Raw genomic sequence first — 18,380 nt, forward strand, 5'->3', positions numbered from 1 at the left:
GAGCTAGCTGCCTGGACAGCATTTAAGTATGTTGTGCGCAACTTTCTGGGCAATAACAAAGCTGAGAGTTACACAGAAATCGTACAGGACATGATACAGAAATACAAAGAGTTGGGTTGTAGGATGTCTTTAAAAATCCACTTTTTGCACTCCCACCTCAGCTTCTTTCCTGCTAACCTAGGTGCTCTCAGCGACAAACAGGGGGAAAGATTCCACCAAGATATAATGGCAATGGAGAAAAGGTACCAGGGACGATGGGATCCTTCAATGATGGGGGACTATTGTTGGGGTCTTGTTAGAGAATGCAACATTTCTTACAAAAGAAGGAAGTAGTGTACGTTTTTGTAACCCAATGGAAGTTTCATATATTGTGATAGTTTTGATTGTCTTTTCGTGACATTTTGGTACATTTGTATTATTGTTTATTGTAAATTGTCACACTTGTAAATTATATTGTATTATATTTTATATATGTGTTTGTGGTAATAAAGCAAAACGTTTTACCTCAACTTAAGAGATCTGAAAGCATTACTATAAAGTGCAATAAACAGTACACACACTATACATACAAACATATTTATTTGTCTAGAAAGAATAAAGCGATTATTACGAAACTTGGAGGGTTTGTTAAATATGAATCAAAGTATACTTACGTATAATTGCTATGTTAGTATATGCAAGGGGACAAGATCTTGGGGTGTAAAATAAACGAAAAGGGAAATTTTTGAGGGATTTTCCCGAAAATCCCTCTGTTACGGGAAAATCGTACGTGATGGAGAAAAACCGAGTGCATATTCGAATTCAGCGCAAAAAGTTCCTTTAAGAACAGGTATTTCCTTTTATGTAACAGAACCTTTGTTCTTGACTTATGCACGGTGCGTCTGGAAAGATATGAGAACTTTTACAGTAGCAAGAATACACGGTTGAAAGCAGTCAATGCTTGTAAGCTTGTGATGAGTCACAGCGCTTCTTGTAATCCTCGACGACTTTCCTGTAACTGTCAACACCTGTCCGGAATATTCTCTCTGCGTTTGTCTTTCGTCAATGTGGTCAGTCCTGAGAAAGGAATAAAAATTCCTGTTGCATGTATCGCGACTTTCGAGTCACTGTGAATTACCGAAATGTGTATATATGGAATATGTAGTTTTTATATACACACCACGCGAAGAAGTTTGATTTGTATGGCGTGATATTTTCTCTATTGAAACAGAAGTGTTAGTATATGTTTACCACTTCCAGTTTTAGTAGAGATTAGAGTAAGGATGGAATATATTTGTATCTAACATTATGTGCATTTAAGTAAACTTCATTGAACATGTTTGAATCGAGAATTAATTGTATTTATTATTTTCACGAAGGGATCCGCACGAGACAAGATTTGTGACTGTCTCGTCTCGAAAATGTACTGTAAAAGTGATGTCTCGACTCGAAAAATGTATATTTCTCTATTGAAAGAGCCGTGTCTCTACTCGAATTTTGTCAGGAAAATTTTGTCCCGACTCGTCTCGTGCGCATCCCTAATCATACGACTTTTGCTGTTCCTAACACTTCTCGAAGATAACAGTGAATTAACCGTTGTAGCGACTTCCGGGAAATACAGTTCTAAAAGAATTCAACGCACAAACTGAGTTTTTCCCTCGAGAAGTATCAATTTTTAGCTAAAATTGAAGTATAGCTAAATACTACCTTAGGATTTTCCAAAGTAAATTGTACAGTACTACAATGTTATTAGTGAATTCTTTACGAAACACAGAAAGAAAATTGCTTTAGTTCTTTCCTCTCTCTCTCTCAACAGTCCCCCTTCAGGATTTTTGCAGGAGAAATTACTTAGGTGGATTGAAGAACTTATTTATGAAGTTCTCATAAAATTGCGTGCGAAAAAAATCAACGTACCACTAAAATTCAAATATCCTTTAGGATTTTTTCAAGAGCTGGTTTTCCGTATTGTAGTTATTAGTGAAGTATTTATGAAATAAGCCTAGATTAATTGAACTCAAGCTCTTGGCATGCAAGTGTGTGGAACACAGCCTGTTGCCGAGCCGAAATCGGCCACCAAATATAATCTCATTTCGCAGACGATGGGTTACTTGCTCATCAAATTTCGTTCAGACCCGGACAGTAGTTACCCGACTAACAAAATACCACGTAAAAGGCGAGGCGAATTAAGCCTGTCATTGGCCGAGTCCGGCCACTAAATACAGGGACCTTTATTCTTTAGAGACCATGACTTACTTGCTCACCAAATTTGGTTCAAGTCTGGCTAGTAGTTACGGAGAAATAGTACCAGATAAAAGTCGAGCCGAGACCGGCCACCAAACGGTGATCTTTATTCCTTAGACCATGGGCTATTGCCCATCAAATTTATTTCTCGGTAACTACTAGCCTAATCTGAAACAAGTACCACACACACCATTGACGTATGGGTCCTGAGAGTCCGGATCCCCCGAAATTGACTTTCTCGTAAATTTAATTTTAGGAGTAATTTTACAAATTTAGTAGAATTTATCCTCATTGAACTTGGACCTCCGAAATAAATTCCTGCGGTGTGCCTGTCACATACATACACCTGGAGTGAAATAAGTTCCCGTATTGTTATGCTAGGAGTTAATAATCAACAAAATTGTTCGATGAGCTTTCCGGATAAATTAATATCTTCGCGAAACTGAACTTCATTTTGCAAAAGAAATGGCTTGCTGCATTGCAAGGTTTTTAGTGAATTATGAGATGAAAACAAAATTGTTTGTCAGTTTCAATAAAATTACAGTTCTCCGTTTTCACTCCCCACTAAATTATTGGGGTAGGGAATAAATTCGCAACCTCCTTCGAGAACAATAAAAATCTTTAGTTTGATCTCATTACATTGAACGATGAGATTTCTAGGCTAGTATGCAAGCACGTGGAATATATACCGGAAAAATAACTTTGCGGCACATAAGGCTGTGGAGTATGTACCTAGGTAGTCATGTCCAAAATTATTGTCGCATGTCTATAAATATGTTGTTGCAGGAATATAATTTGATAACGAATTCGCCCGGTATTTTTTATAATGTTAGTATGTGTATAATAGTGATGAGCGCAAGAGTCTTGGTCTTGCAGTTTTTGCAAGAGTCTTGCATGCAAGACCAAGACCAAGACCAGGAATCCCGATGCAAGACCAAGACTAAGACCAAGGGGTGCAAGACCAAGACCAAGACCAAGACCATACCTGCAAGACCAAGACCAAGACTCTTGCGCAAGAGTCTTGCACAAGTATGGTACTACTTGATTTTTTATAGAATGTAAAAAGGAAGGGTAAAAATAATTACATCTTTCACGTGAACTTCTTGGCTCCAGTAAAAATACCGCCGGAGTGAATGTGTTCCCAGTAATTTATGCAATCCATGTGAGTCTATCTGCTCCTGTAACATATAGCTACAGTATGTCGTTTTTTGAATCGGTTGTTCACGAGACGACCGACAGCATAATTCTATGAATTGTTACAAGCTATAATAACTTCAGTGTCTGATTTACTTTGGTCATCATTTGATCGTTCACGACGGCCCATGATTGAATTTTGGGAAATCATACGAAGAATAGTTGTGTCCATAAGAAGTGGATAAGCAAAAATAAACTAGAGCATGTTATGGACACGGTAGCTCAGTGGCAGAGCATTCACCTCTGGTACATGGGGCCCTGGTTCGATCGCAGCTTGCGCTATGTGAGCTTCTTTGGTGAACAAACACCCTGTGCGTGGGGTTTCCCGTTTCCTCCCCACTGTGGTGGGGTACTTTCTTCATTCCACCATTTCTCATCATCACTGTTTCCCTTAGCCTCAGTGTAATAATCGTGGGACGTTAAAGTAGATATTTCATTTCATTTCAAAACATATTAGTGGTGTTCTTCTTCCAAAACTAAAGAGAAATATTGTAGTAATGAACATCGGTAATACCGTACACCATAGGTGTCGACTACATGGGTATGGCCTTGGCTCTGAGGTTCAAGCATCCGTTGGAAATTTTTAATGTGTACTTATAAAATTAATATTGAAATAACATTTTCATGACATTGACAAAAACTTAGCGCATGTGACCGCAAGTTTGATTTCATAGGTGGATGCTTATACGTTGAATAATTGTTTATCAATATAACTTATAGCTCCCTTAGGTATACGGCGTATCTAGGATTCAACGATATAACATTATACAACAATAAATAATCTATATTCACAACTGAGAGTGATTTCGTACTTATTTCAAATAACCTGAAGTTTGATGCCGTTATTATGTATTTCTAATGTAGGTCAAAAGTATTTATATAAATTGAATTTACACAAAAGACAGACAGTTGAGTCGCTCTCAGTTTTCACTCAAATTATTCTAAAATATTGGGGCCGCGGTGGTTCAGTGGTAGAGCGTTCAGCTCTGGTGTTTGGGGTCCCGCGTTCGATCCCAGCCCCCGCCAAGTGAACTTTGTGGTAGACAAACACCGTGTGCGTGGGTTTCCTCGGGGTTCTCCAATTTCCTCCCACTTTCTTCTTTCCATCATTTTCATTCATCTTTCATCATCACTGTCTCCTTTAGCCTAGCCGGCATAAACGTGGGACGTAAAACTCACAAATTTAATTTCATTTCATATTCTGAAATATTAAGAGGTTTAATTATTAATATTTTTATTTTTTCTCTCTTTTTTGGTCAATATTGCAAAACATATCATCGACATAATAATAGCTATTCTGCCATTATTGGCAGGTCACTTACTGCAGCTGAGAAGCTTCGATGACTGTGGTTCTTAGCTAGTCTCTTCGTCTTAACGTAGCAATTTTCTGTCTTAATATCTTTCTTCAACTACAATCTCCTTCGTCTCCTCCCTCTAGCACGTCCCTCATAATACAGTTCCTCCTCAGCCAATGTCCTCCTCTTAATTACATCTAAAATTTTTCTTTTCTCCCCTACTTCTAATATTTCTAAAACCTTCGCATTCGTTTTCCGTTCAACCCAGCTGATTCTCTCCTTTTTTCTCCATGCCCACATTTCGAAAGTCTAATTGTTTCATCGTTTTTGCGTAATGTCCTTGTTTCTGCCCCATACAGTACATATTAGAATCAGTAAAACAAAATTTCAATATTTAATTGGGAGTTTGTTCAATAAAAAGATGAGCTAATCGTGGTTGGAAAGAAAACAATCTGACGCCTTTAGAGTGTAAAAATAATTTTGCAATTTATGGTATTTGTGCCGTCTTGGTTTTCTTGCATGCGTCTCACTGTCAGGGGGTAGCCTCCCCAGTTTGGGAACCAGTGGAGTATTGGATCTGTTAAAACATATAAAAATATTACGAAATGTTGTGATTTATCTTATAAGTAGTGAACCGTGATCACCCATTGAAAAAGAAAAGTAAGGGTCATCGCCTGTGTTGTACAGTATCATCACACTTACACGAAGGTAAAATATATTACATTTAGAAACATACATTGTATTTCCCTCACTATTGACGCAATGTAGGATTTATTATCCCTTATATCCAGAGTAAAATTTACTTATGAAAATCATAGATTTCTTAAAAGCAAAACTTGCAAGACTCTTGCAAGCAAGACCAAGACTGGGTGTGCAAGACCAAGACCAAGACCGAGGGTTCCATTGCAAGACCAAGACCAAGACCACCCGGGTCTTGGTCTTGGTCTTGCATTTGCTCATCACTAGTGTATAATCGGCAAAGACATGTATGTGGCAAATTTCATGTCAAAAGAGCAGTAAATAAGAACAATAAAACGAAAATAAAACTTTCTTGTCCATTTAGCAACATTTTGTTTTACTCATTCTAATTTTCGTATTTATAATTCTTTTCCTATGAAATTTACCACAAATATACATTTCCCGATTACACACACAGTATCAGTATTAAAAGTAGTCTACAAAATCATTATCCAATTATATTCTTACAAGAAGACAATTATAGATATGCGACAATCATTTTGGACATGAGTGTACATCTGTTAAAATCTAGGTCTTTGTTTTTTTTACGATGAAAAACTAGTTCAATTTTTTACTATCACAAGAATTTTTTCGTATATCATGGCATGTAAATAAAGGGAAAACTAAAATTTATAACATGGGCCTAACTATCCAAGTAGGTTGCGAAATGTAAGGTTCTCCTGCCTCCTTTCCCAAATACTTTCTCATTTTTTCAAACTAACTGGTTCCTATCCTCATTAAGATGTTTATTAAATTTTCTTGTTGTGTAAGTTACATTGTGTTGATGTAATTTTGTGGTTGCTAACTATTGTAAATATTTCTAAACTAGTGGAAATACATTTTAAAATACCCTTATATATCGTTCGATTCGAACGAAATTCGCAAATCATGCGTGTATTTACTGTATCGTGCAATTAAGTTACTTCAGGCATATATTGGAGCTGCGAGAGATCACGTAGAAGTTCCGCAGAAGTTCCAATCGGGTGGATCGTGTCGTGACTCAGCGGTCCAGCGATAGTGTACACAACGGGAATCAGGATTCACACAACAGACGTGCTCCCTAAATGCATGCCTCTTCGATGCGTTCGGAACGCGTTTTTATGGCTCATGCGTATGCTTGAAATACTCTAACCATGACGCTTGGAATACTCTTGGCTCCCAGTATGATTTATAACTCTGGTGAAAGTAAAATTACCGAGTAGCCACCTAGGTCACGTTCGCTGCGGGGGTAACTCATCGGAAACGCATCCTCGAATAGCCATAGTCTAATGCGTACGCAACGCACTGGGGAGCGCTGGACAGAAATAACTTCCGCACTGCTCTAATAAAAATTTGTATCTCTAACATTCAGTATATATACGACCGGTTGGCTGCCCGAATAAGTTTTGTTAGTATTATTACTGTTTTGGAACATCCTGTACATGTTGGATCTCCCACAGAGCCATCTTGGGATCACTACTACCTACTATCACTTTCTTCATGTGAATAAACTTTGGTGCAGATTCGTGGAGTCCTACGGATGTTCGTGTTAAATGCGTTTCCATCCGTGTTTGTTTCGACGCCTTTTAAATTTTAATGAAGCATTTTTCCATCTTAACCTTTCCCTCGTAGGAATTGCTATGAAATGTGTAGCTTTTTGTTGACTGGAATAAATTACTTTAATAAGACAATAACATCATATTCATTTTGCAAAATAGGAAGATATACATAGTTTATAGAACTTACGAGAAAGAATTATTGGTTGATAGGACATATTAATTTATCCCGAATTTATTCATCAATTTTGTTCATAAGCAAATATCAAAACCTACCGACGAAAGGTGGCATATCAGGATCATACCTTCCCCTCCCAAATAAAATCTTATTTACATTGCATAAAGTGGAATTTTAAGTTATTTTCAAAAAATAACTTTCTTTAGACATACTGGAAGTTTTTTTAGTTAGTTACAACCATTCCAGTTATTTTCAAAAAGTCTGTATCTAATTTAAGACGGTCGTAAATATGTGCGCGCGCGCATAGAAACATGTTTCCAACTACAGCAATGGAAAGACTTTAAAATTAATTGATTGCTAGACAGAATGTGCTTCAGCCTTCACTGGAGTTATACTTTAATAAATTTTTCACACCTTATACGTATCTATTGTTTTCTGAGCATTTTAATGTGTTTATACGAACAAATTTAATTGCCGTGACGTTAACAAAATATGAATTAGTAATTTTTATTGTTCCGACAATTTAACTTTCACATTTTTATTTCTTTAAGGTGTACGAGCTATTCTGTTGCAAAAAGATCGACGGCCCACGTGGAAGCCAGAAACAGTCGAAGCAGTTTCTGAACAGCTGGTAGACAGTTTGTTTGCACCTCCCAGACCAGATGAATTATCTTCTTCTTTCCACACGGTACTCATGATTGATTTTTCTCTATACTCTTAGCTGTAATTCCTTTCCTTAATATGATCTTTTTAAAAGTTTATATCCGTAGTGTGATGAGTAAAGTAGAAAATATTGGAAAAAATCTTTTGATCGTACTGTCTCTCCTACCCTCTTCTAGTTAATTAGCGCAAGACAATAAGTAATAAATAGTATGTGCTTATAACCCGAAGTTCCCAGTTTTTTTTTAAGTTTGGGAACTCATCCTTTTGGGCAGTCTCCATAATGAGCTTATGCGTGATGATACCTGGTATTACAATGGTATACGAATTTCAGGCTTATAAAATGTATTATGTATTACAGACGGTATGTAAACATTCGTCTGTGTATTGCTAAGAACTGAAATAGCACCTAAATCTTATTTGGAACTGATCTCTTTACTGAGGAATAGATTCGGAATAAAAGAACCACGGTGTTAAAATCAACAAAGCTTTTTCTTCTATTATTAAAATTACGGTGTTAGTCTCAGGATCGATCGGTATAAGCTTTTCGAAATTGTAACTTTTCGTGTGTAAAGAATGATGTCAATTATTCAAACTGAAATATCGTATTTGAAAATTTCTTGTTGGTAGACGTATTTCAATACCATTAGGAAGATCGGCTGAAAGCAAGCAATATCTTAACACTTATTATAGTAATAGAAATACTGTATACAATACACATACTCACTACTGACATACACTTACACATACTACTGTACTCACTGCCTTCGCATTGTTTAAATAAGCTGGAGGATTGTCTGTCAACACAATTTCCAGCTTTTCCTATACGCTGAAACTATTCACGAATTTATTTATGAAACTGAATTATACAAGTCTTGTAAATCCAGGCCATATAAGATCCTCTCCTAATGTGGGATTGGAAAACACTGAATATCCTTGTTAAAAACAATTAAATGGGAGGTTCTGTGGCTGACAGACATACGAGAATATAAAGCACAATGTTCGAAGCTTGAAATTAGAGGCTATAAGATCATTACAAGAAAGAAATACTCTTCAGACGTAATCTGGTTGAATATAATCAACGATAGAAGTAATTTTGAGAATCTTCCTAATTTCATTTAAACAATGTTGATACTGTCATATGACAATACTAACATCTGGTTGAATATAATCAACGATAGAAGTAATTTTGAGAATCTTCCTAATTTCATTTAAACAATGTTGGTACTGTCATATGACAATACTAACATGGATTCTCGATTAACAATGAAGTTTGGTTCCGAACCAAAAGCAACGCTCTTTGATATCACAACGGCATATCATTGAAGCAATGAACAGTATAGACGGGTGAGGGGAAGATAATGTAACAAAAAGAATGGGTAATGCAATTCAAAACTCTCATGCGCGCCAAAGAAATCCTTGAAAAAGCACGTACCGTGAACTAAAAAGAACATAAATTTTGGGCAGGAAGCAGGCTAGAAACAATGTAAGTTGGGAGAAAAAAACGAAAACTGGGCAATATGACCGGAAAGTGTCATTAACAAGAGAAAATATAGGATATTTTTCAAAAAGTTACGACAACCAGGCCCGTACCCAAAACACCTGACTTGGGGTGGGTGAGGGGTGGATAACTTGAGTAAATCTTATATTTTTGTTGTAAATTGAACACAACTTCTATATACTAAAATTATATGTTGATAGTATTATTTTCCATGTACATCAAGTCCTACATGTAGGCCTAGATATCTATTTTAGGACTTCTTATTTGGATAGTGTTATACAATGTTTCAGTAATGTGAATAGCATGGCATACGTCATAACTATTAATGTATGATCATATTACTCGTAATTTAAAAAAAAAAAAAAAAAAAGAAAACTGAGTAATTATCCGGGAAAACTTTGTAAACTGCACGAGAATTTCAAATTATGATCGCTTGAACGGATAACATATGAGACACCCAGATATCCGTCACTGTAGATTTTTTTTTCCTTCAACTAAGAATACCTTTCGAATTTGAAATAATTCAGTTTCTTCGAAAATTAAACTTCACTCGTCGAAAATTCAGTTATCGTTTAGTGATAATTGGTATCAAATTAAAATTGTAGCAGTGATTAAAAGTAAATTAAAGAATAAATATAATTGCTTCTTATTTCAGAAAGTTTACAAACAAATGAAGATGGAATCTTATTCCAAAAAGGTTACAAACAAATAAAACCACAAATACTAAATTTTAAATCTGTTAAAATGAAGTAAGGAAGTAGTCCCTCTGCTTGCCTTCAGCTTGTAAACTCCAAATATATGCTTGCAATTTTTAATATGCTTGTAGTTTGCTAGCTTGGATTTGTGGTAGCAGACGAGTAAAACACTTTTCAGTGTTGAGGTAGTATGAGAGGTAGTATTTTGTGAATCTTTCATAGGGACAGAATTTGTTGCTTGCAGCCATATTCAGTTTCTTCTAGATTCAATCTCACATCTCTACATATTTTTTCGCGACAACTTCGGTAACCCTTAGTTTCAGACCTTAATGTGAATTTTCACTATTATTTATTTAACAATCATCAGATACAGCTCAGAGGCCATTTTATACTGGATATCTAACAACAACAATGGAAAGGATTTGGGAAGGTATCGGCCAGGGCCTGTCTTAGTAGGTATCATCCCGGCATTTGCCTGGTAGGATTGAGGGGAGACCCTATAAAACCCCAATCAGGATGGTCGGCAGCGGTAATCGAACCCGCGACCTCCCGAATACGAAGCCAACGCTCTACCACTTGAGCTACTTCGTGCGCAATACCCTTATTATATCCCCCTCCTGCCCTCTTAAGGGAAAGTCCAGAGGCCTTTTCAAGGGAAGGACCATCTTCAATCTGCCGTTGAAAAATAAATGTGACATCATCGAAGAGAAGACTAGATTAAAAACTAAAACCCACTCCTCGCGCAAAAAAAAAAAAAAAAAAAAATCAAATAATTATGCAACACACTTTATTGATGTTCAGGCGTATAAAAGAAGGCGACAGTCTGAAGGTGCCGGAGATCTGACCCCGAATTGTCACGCAAGTGTGTAACTATTTTGTAACAACTATTAAATATCAATGTTCCTTCGTAAAATATCGATTAACTTTCTAGAGTAGCTATTCGTATAGATCTGCCTCATAAATCAAACTAATTATTATAGTCAAGTAAATAATTTCTAAACTAACAGTATGGAATAGCCTATTCCACAATAAAATATGAAACATTCACTCAGAACTCAAATATAGAACGGCGATCCTCAATAAGTAGATATTTTAAATTTAGTTCAGTTTTTGAAATATATGGGACTCCTTATCAACTCCACTGGTGTTACGTAATCGAAATACCCTTTAAAATGGTAAATTATACCTTAACTACGTAAAGAATTTTAAAAGGAAAAATATAGTTTTATAATGAATTTGTTCTAATAAATTAAAGACAGTTGAAAAATAATTAGTTTAGTTTTTTTTTTTTTTCAGTCTAAACTTTGATTTTTCACACTTCAAAAGTTCTTACTGAATGCAATTCAAACAATTTAGATTATATATATATATATATATATATATTATGTGTGTGTGTGTGAACCAGATAATAAAATTATGTAGTAGAAGGCAATGGAAGTACCAGGTAACTCTTCATATATTAGTGTTGCTACTTTCAGTGTGTGTTAATTCTTTCACAAACTTTCTGTAACATCCTCGTTCTTTCTTTGCCATGACATATTGTGTCACGAGACATCAGTTCTTTAAATGATTCATTTTAATTCGAAGTACTTAAGAGTGATAAATATTAAGTTTTCAAATTACTTATTAGTCACAAAAATACGTGCTTTTTTCCAATATTCAGTAATTGATGCACTAAAAATCAGTTTCTTGTAATAATAATTTACAAAGTATAAGACGATAAAAAGTTAATGCAGTCACCCAGGAGATGAACTACGAACTTTCTCGGAAACGTGTATTATCTTTTCTTCTAACTTAAACATACAAAATCTTGAATACGAGAATTTTTTTGTAGGCACATCATTCGAATTGCAATGATTGACAAACTTAAAGGCATAGCACTTTATCAAGTTCCTGCCATCTCCATGACGAATCAACAAAACAAATTCGCGAGGAGATGAAAGTAATTTATGGGAATGAAAGCAAATCTTAAGAAATAGTATCTCAGTGGAAACTGCAGTTTCAAACTGAACACATGACGACTACGGATGCCCTTAGATCTGGAAAGCTACATATCTTCTACAGATGCTGTCATGATGGGGAAAGTGAAGATCATACTGGAAGAGAAGGGGGGGGGGAGGATAACTATTAAAAGTGGTGTGGCTGAAACAGGTGTTAGTTATGGATAGGTCTGGAATATAATTCAGAACCAGCAGCATCTTCAGCAAGGGGGTGTTACGGCTATCCCTGTCCAGATGAGAATTCGAGAGAGACCGTCAGGGAGCTACTAATCTCAGTGGGTGAAAATTGGATCTATTTTGGCCCGGAAACAAAAGAAATGAGTAAGCAGTGGAAATACTCCTCACACACTCCAGAAGAGACAACGGCCTATTCTCCGCTAAAGTCATGCTATCCGTGTTCTGGGACTTGTTAGATTATTATGGCATAGTCAAACTATTACTGGACTTGTCAGGGGACCATCCTGACAGTCAAAATATCACTAGTCAATATTCTCCTCATCTAGGTTAGTTACGAGAGGAACTGAAGACCAACGTTGAGCAATACTTAGCAAAGGAGTAGTGCTGCTGTTAGACAATCTTCCAGCTCATTTAGCCAATGTGAAGACAGCAAGTGTAGTTAGTATATGAAATCTTGCCCCACACTTCATATTCACCGGATCTAGCAGTGATTTATTTTTCCTGAAATGAAGCGTCTACTCAAATTACGCCATTTTGACAGCACAGTTTATATCTGAAGTAAGAAAACATGATTTCAAGCCCGAAGTGTAGACTGTACAAAAATAGTTATATAAGGTACAGGACCATTGGCAAAAATGTCACGAAGCACTGCGATTACATGGAGAAGGGGTAGCGAAGTAATAGGATCTGTTTTCTTCCAGATGATTGAACGAACCTTTTAGATACCCCATCATTTATGGAATTCACGAATTTAATAAACAAATGAGACACCGAGTACTTCTTTTTTGTTTTTACTTTACTTCAAAATACCAGTAGATATTGTACAATAGTCTAAATTTGGTCAGTTTATTATTAAAATGTATCAGTTATACTTCCGGCGTTACAACTCGCACAAGGTTATTAACAGGCAAACAAGTTTTAGTTGTGATACTTAGTAAGCAAGTCATTCTTTGATATAAAATACAGACATTTCGTCAACACTTTGACCAAGGGTCGTATCTCAAAATCTCACTTTTTCAGACATAAAGAAAGAAATAATAATTACGAAAACAGGAAAGCTGTTGAATATGTAATAACTCGTCACCTATTCCAGGTAATAATTATGTAGAATTACTGATCAGTTATTGCATATTTGTTTTCTCCTCTATGGAATTGTTTCTTTGAAAAAGTGAAATTTTGAGATGCGATCCTTCGTCGTCAAATTGTTGACGTCAGCAATGCTATTAGAAAATTGTAAGGGAGAAAGTAAGTTTTTTTAAAAAAATATATTAGTTGGAAATGAAACACCCCTATAGTCCAGTCATTTTAGGTTTAAACATCAAACTAATTGTAAAAGAAATAAAGTAAGGCTTTTTGGATTTTCGAATAATATCCTCAACAACATATCAAGAGTCTAGAAAAATCCAAGTTGGGGAAAGCCGCCATATTGAATTCGCTCTCAAAATCTAGAAATTTTCGATTTTGCTCCAATTTACTTGAAATATATATCAAATGGATACTTTTTAAACCAAGAATCACCCAATTGTGTGTCTATTCATATTAAATTTATTACAAAATGATAATGATAATAGACCTATAGGTAGTAAAGTTATGAACATTATAAGGATACGGTATCAGTGTAAGAGATCGTTAAACTTGTACAGACTCGTTAAATTACTAAACACTCTTTAAAATTACTAACAAAATCCAAATAACTAACACTGCTGTCATTGCCAATATAATCAGTCTCCATCAGAAATACCATTGTCATATCTTCTGACCATTTTAAACCATGCTTTCTGCATGAGCACCTTGAAGTACTGCAATCTGACTTTCCTTTATAGCTTATGATATCGAGTGGTGCTGGTGGAAGATCAATGAGTACTGGAAGAAGTTGCCCACCCTGTAACTGCCAACCCCAATCCTCAGGTAGAAGAGATGTAATGCCATTCCACTCCTGAACTCTGTAGTAAACCTGTAAGCTATGGAATTTAGCAGCAGCTGAAGTCAGTGGAAGTGACTGGACTTGAACAACTTGAACCATAGTTTTGTTAACAACCTTTATACTGAAATATCTGTATCTTAGTTTATCTAAGGTATCAGGTGCCTTTCCTTCATACGTAGCACAATAGCATGTTCCCCGACAGTAACTGTCTTCTTTCAGGCTGTTTGCATTGTTGAATACTTCAGCATACTCCATAAATGTGTTTTTCATTATCTTCGTTAGACTTTTACCTTGCCCAATCCCAAACAACTGTGAGGTGGTGTCACATCCCAAAATCGCGTGAATAAAAAGCAAGCTACTGCAGACACTTAATCCTAATGACGACTTTGCAACACAATTGCAACCGATTTACCATATCTTTTTAGAACGTAGTTTGTATAGCTATTACAGATGTCTGAGAACAGCATACCAATCGACTATAATAATCGATGTAGTAAAGCACCTCCATCGAGTACATATATTGGATCTGAAAGTGGTGTATCTGCTGCCAGTCCACCTTGGCCCAAGTGATATTGAGCAGGACCGATTTATTTGCTTTCCGTGAAAGAACTGAATCTACAAACAAAGATGCTAAATAGCTGCAAAGTTCATACTTGAATATGCTCCTCCTATCTATGTGCTACTTTCAGAAACAAAAGCAACTTTTTGGAACAGCAATTATGGGGTCAATATTGACATCTTGACGTACTTTAACATTCTTCGACTACATGGACTGGACAATTAGATTACCAGCTTCTTTGGTTTTGTCAATGTGGACATGACTGTGAGTAACCACTCCTAATGCCAAACTATGCAAAGGTTCATCAAGAATGTATGGGATTCGATCTAATAGAAATGTCGATTTTATTGGTATCTAAGCAGTGTCTTATATGTCTGGTGTAGGAAGCTTCTTTGTGTTGTTCACTGGTATTGTACAAGGAATCATGGATTGAACCCATACTTGTCGCTGTGCTTGTCATTCCTGTTCCTCTAGTTAATCCTCTTGTAGATTTGATGCTTATCATCAGTGCTTGTTCAGTCACAATATAACTGGAAAGACCTGCCCAATACTCGTTACTACGACGAACAACATGCCGTACTTGGAACTTTTTGGAACTTGCCGTACACGATCGGGTGAGACTTCTTAACTACTTGCATGTTTTGAAGGTTTACATACACTGTGCGTGCCGCGCTGCAGAAAAATAATGGTATATATCCTTTATAGATATGCTACATTGACTTGATCCCTAGTCTTCCGTTGCAAGCGCTGCTATCGGCTGAAGGAAGTCCACTCGCTTTCTCTCGCTTAGTAACAGCTGAACCCTTCTTGGCTCAACGCGTGGGTGTGTGAGGGTGTGAGCGTTAGTTCGCATTTTTACCACGGCTCAAGACATTTTGGCAGCACAATAGAAATATATCGAAAGACTTTCTCAAGTTTATTATTGATAGTTTTTTAATTGGTTTAAAATAACACACTTTTCTCGAGTTTGTACATCACTTCCTCTTCATTTTTTTTTTTTTTTTTTTTTTTTTTTTTTTTTTTTTTTTTTTTTTTTTTTTAATTCACTCACTTTCTTTGCTTCGACGGTTGGCTCCTCAGATAAATTTTAGTCACAAAACACATTTCACAATTACATTTTCATCCTTGCTAATTAAACAGCTCAAACTAATCAGTACCTGCAACAAAAAAAAAAAAAAAAAAAAACTAATAAATGTTAACTGCGGTAAAAAAAAAACTGCATGGTGGTATAATAATAATAATAATAATAATAATAATAATAATAATAATAATAATAATAATAATAATAAAAAGACTTAACAAGCATATCAAAAGCATTTCTCAAGCTTGTTACTGGTTAAAATGTTTGTAAATGTTTTAAAATAACGTTCTTAGTTCCAAAACACTTTCTTTTTGATAAAGATTTGAAGTTAATTTGAGCAATAATTGCATATTATAGATTTCAAGAGTAAATTCAATATGGCGGCTTTCCCTTAGATTTCTCTAGACTTTTGATAGGTTGTTGGGGATATTATTCCAAGTCTAAAAAACCTTACTTTATTACTTTTACAATTAGTTTGATGTTTAGCGATTTTTTCACCTAAATTGACTGGACTGCTACAACATGTTAAGTGAATGCTTGTATCAATAAAACATTGCAAACCCAGACAAAAATACTTTGTGATAACACGCCTAGAATAGCAATCAGGTTTGCAAGAGCTTGTCTCTTTATAATGTCAAGTAGTGTGTTGATTTAATTGTAATATTAAGATTTCTTTTGTAATTAAATTTAACGTAATTATACAAAATAGTATTACAGACTGCATGTAACTTGAGTTCCATTTCTTTCCAGAGAGACAATATTGCGATGATAGAAGAAGCGCACCAGCAAGTTCTTGCAACAAGGATTTAAGCATGCGATTTTAATGGATGATACTGTTCAGCTCATACGATCTGGCTAAATATAATAGCCGAAGAAAATAATTCGTTACCTCTTGGAAATATGAGTCGCCTAATTATATAACAGAGCAAGTGTGATGTACTATAACGTATGCATCTGTGGTGATAAAAGGCTACAATAAGCAGTGTTTGTATTTTGACTTTGAGGCGCTTACAGTCAGTTATTTATATTGGTAAAGGAGAAGTGTTGTAAATATTAAAATAGCATACAAAAGAAATAATTAGACGTATCGTAGATAAAAATGGCTACCTTGTGATTGGAGACAGCTAGAAGAATCTTCAGTATAAGTTGTTACGTTCAGTATGAATTTTGATAGTTTGCGTTTAAATACAACAGACATACGATTCTATTAATATTATTAAGAGTTTCTGCTCCGTTTTTCACTAAACAATTTTATAGTTTTTCGCAAAAATTTTGTTTAGTGATAAAACTTACAAACTACAACTTAGTATCTAAGGAACATTTTGGTAATTGAATCGCCTTTTATTTTTGTCTTTAATGTGTCAGTTCGTCCCATAGGGAGACCTTTTTTTTTTTTTTTTTTAATCAAAGTGGAAGTGGAAGATTTTAACAACCAAACCAGTGAATGAATCATCGTTATCAGTGACTATTTTGGTTTTGAACTTCTTGTATCGTTTCTACAAAGAAAAAATCTAACTTGAAGCGAATTACTGTTACCTTTAATGAAATAATAGACTACATAACAGAATTTTGCATATAAATTATATAAGGTGACCAGACGATTTTTCCTATGGATATTAGATACCATTCCCAGTTATAGAGTAAATTTTGAAATTGAACTTTAAATCTAGGTAGGATGTTATAGCGGTAGACAATCAAGAATAATTCATTTTATATCTGATATTAATATAAAACTGAAAAAAAAAGTTGAGTAAAAAGTAATATTAAATAGTACACTTAAATTATGTTTAAGTAAAGAATAAGTCTATTTGTAACAAATTAAGTACAAAACTTCATTTCCTGTACTTTGTATCACGGTTTGGCCTTTTTTTTTCCTTTTCGAAAGATATGTACGTTGTTGTTTTAATTCCTTCACGTAATGGGATTGTATAATTTTAAACTGAATGAATATTTTTTGTACACAAGATTGAATTCTTGATGTGTAGGTACTGTTAATATTGCATGAATTGACAACCGTTCAGAAGCAGTCATCCGAGGGACCAGATTTTAAGAGTTCATCTAACCAACAATTTATAATGAAACAAGTCAGTTATTTGTATTGAGCTGATTTTTATTGGGTAATTCAATGTCTATTAATCTTCCAGTTAAAAGTTTTTTTTTCGAATTTTACGTCTGATCACCCTAACTAAATCTGACCATTTAGTCACTGAATATCTTGAACACATACATGTATGTAAGAGTGTGTTTTGTATGTTGTAATCCGTACGTTTTATGCACTCCATATGATTAAGCTACTAGTTTGTTATATATACACACACACACTTATATAGCCTACTAACATTTTTATTCTGAGCCTCACTTCATGTATTATATCTGTAAGTTCGATTTGGAAACACAAATTATCAACTATGTTTAATACCCTTGAAGAAATAAAAATATGAGTTAATAAGAACTTATTATAGTATTGTTTTGTCCTCACTTGTCTTTGAAAATATTAAACATATGAACGTAACTTTTCGTGTAAGAAGTAACACTTTTAGCTTTCCGACCTAATATTTTTACAAGTAGTATGTTCATTACTACTAGGATTGTGCGTTACTGTTAGGAGTATGTGTCACTCATT

At 35.1% G+C, this 18,380-nt stretch overlaps 1 protein-coding gene across 1 annotated transcript in view; it reads left to right on the top strand.

Moving 5' to 3' along the window:
- LOC145695062 (3-hydroxyisobutyryl-CoA hydrolase, mitochondrial-like) overlaps nt 1-17,157 on the top strand; it is a 104,219-nt gene extending 87,062 nt beyond the window's left edge. The window contains exons 3-4 of the mRNA XM_081771900.1: nt 7,712-7,848; nt 16,508-17,157. Of these exons, the coding sequence (XP_081628026.1) occupies nt 7,712-7,848; nt 16,508-16,567 (197 nt within the window). The 3' untranslated portion in view covers nt 16,568-17,157. The remainder of the gene's footprint in view (nt 1-7,711; nt 7,849-16,507) is intronic.
- The last annotated feature ends 1,223 nt before the right edge of the window (nt 17,158-18,380 follow it).

Source organism: Thermobia domestica, chromosome 9, assembly GCF_964235325.1.
Source record: "Thermobia domestica chromosome 9, izTheDome1.hap1.1, whole genome shotgun sequence".
NCBI classification, from domain to species: Eukaryota; Metazoa; Arthropoda; class Insecta; order Zygentoma; family Lepismatidae; genus Thermobia; species Thermobia domestica.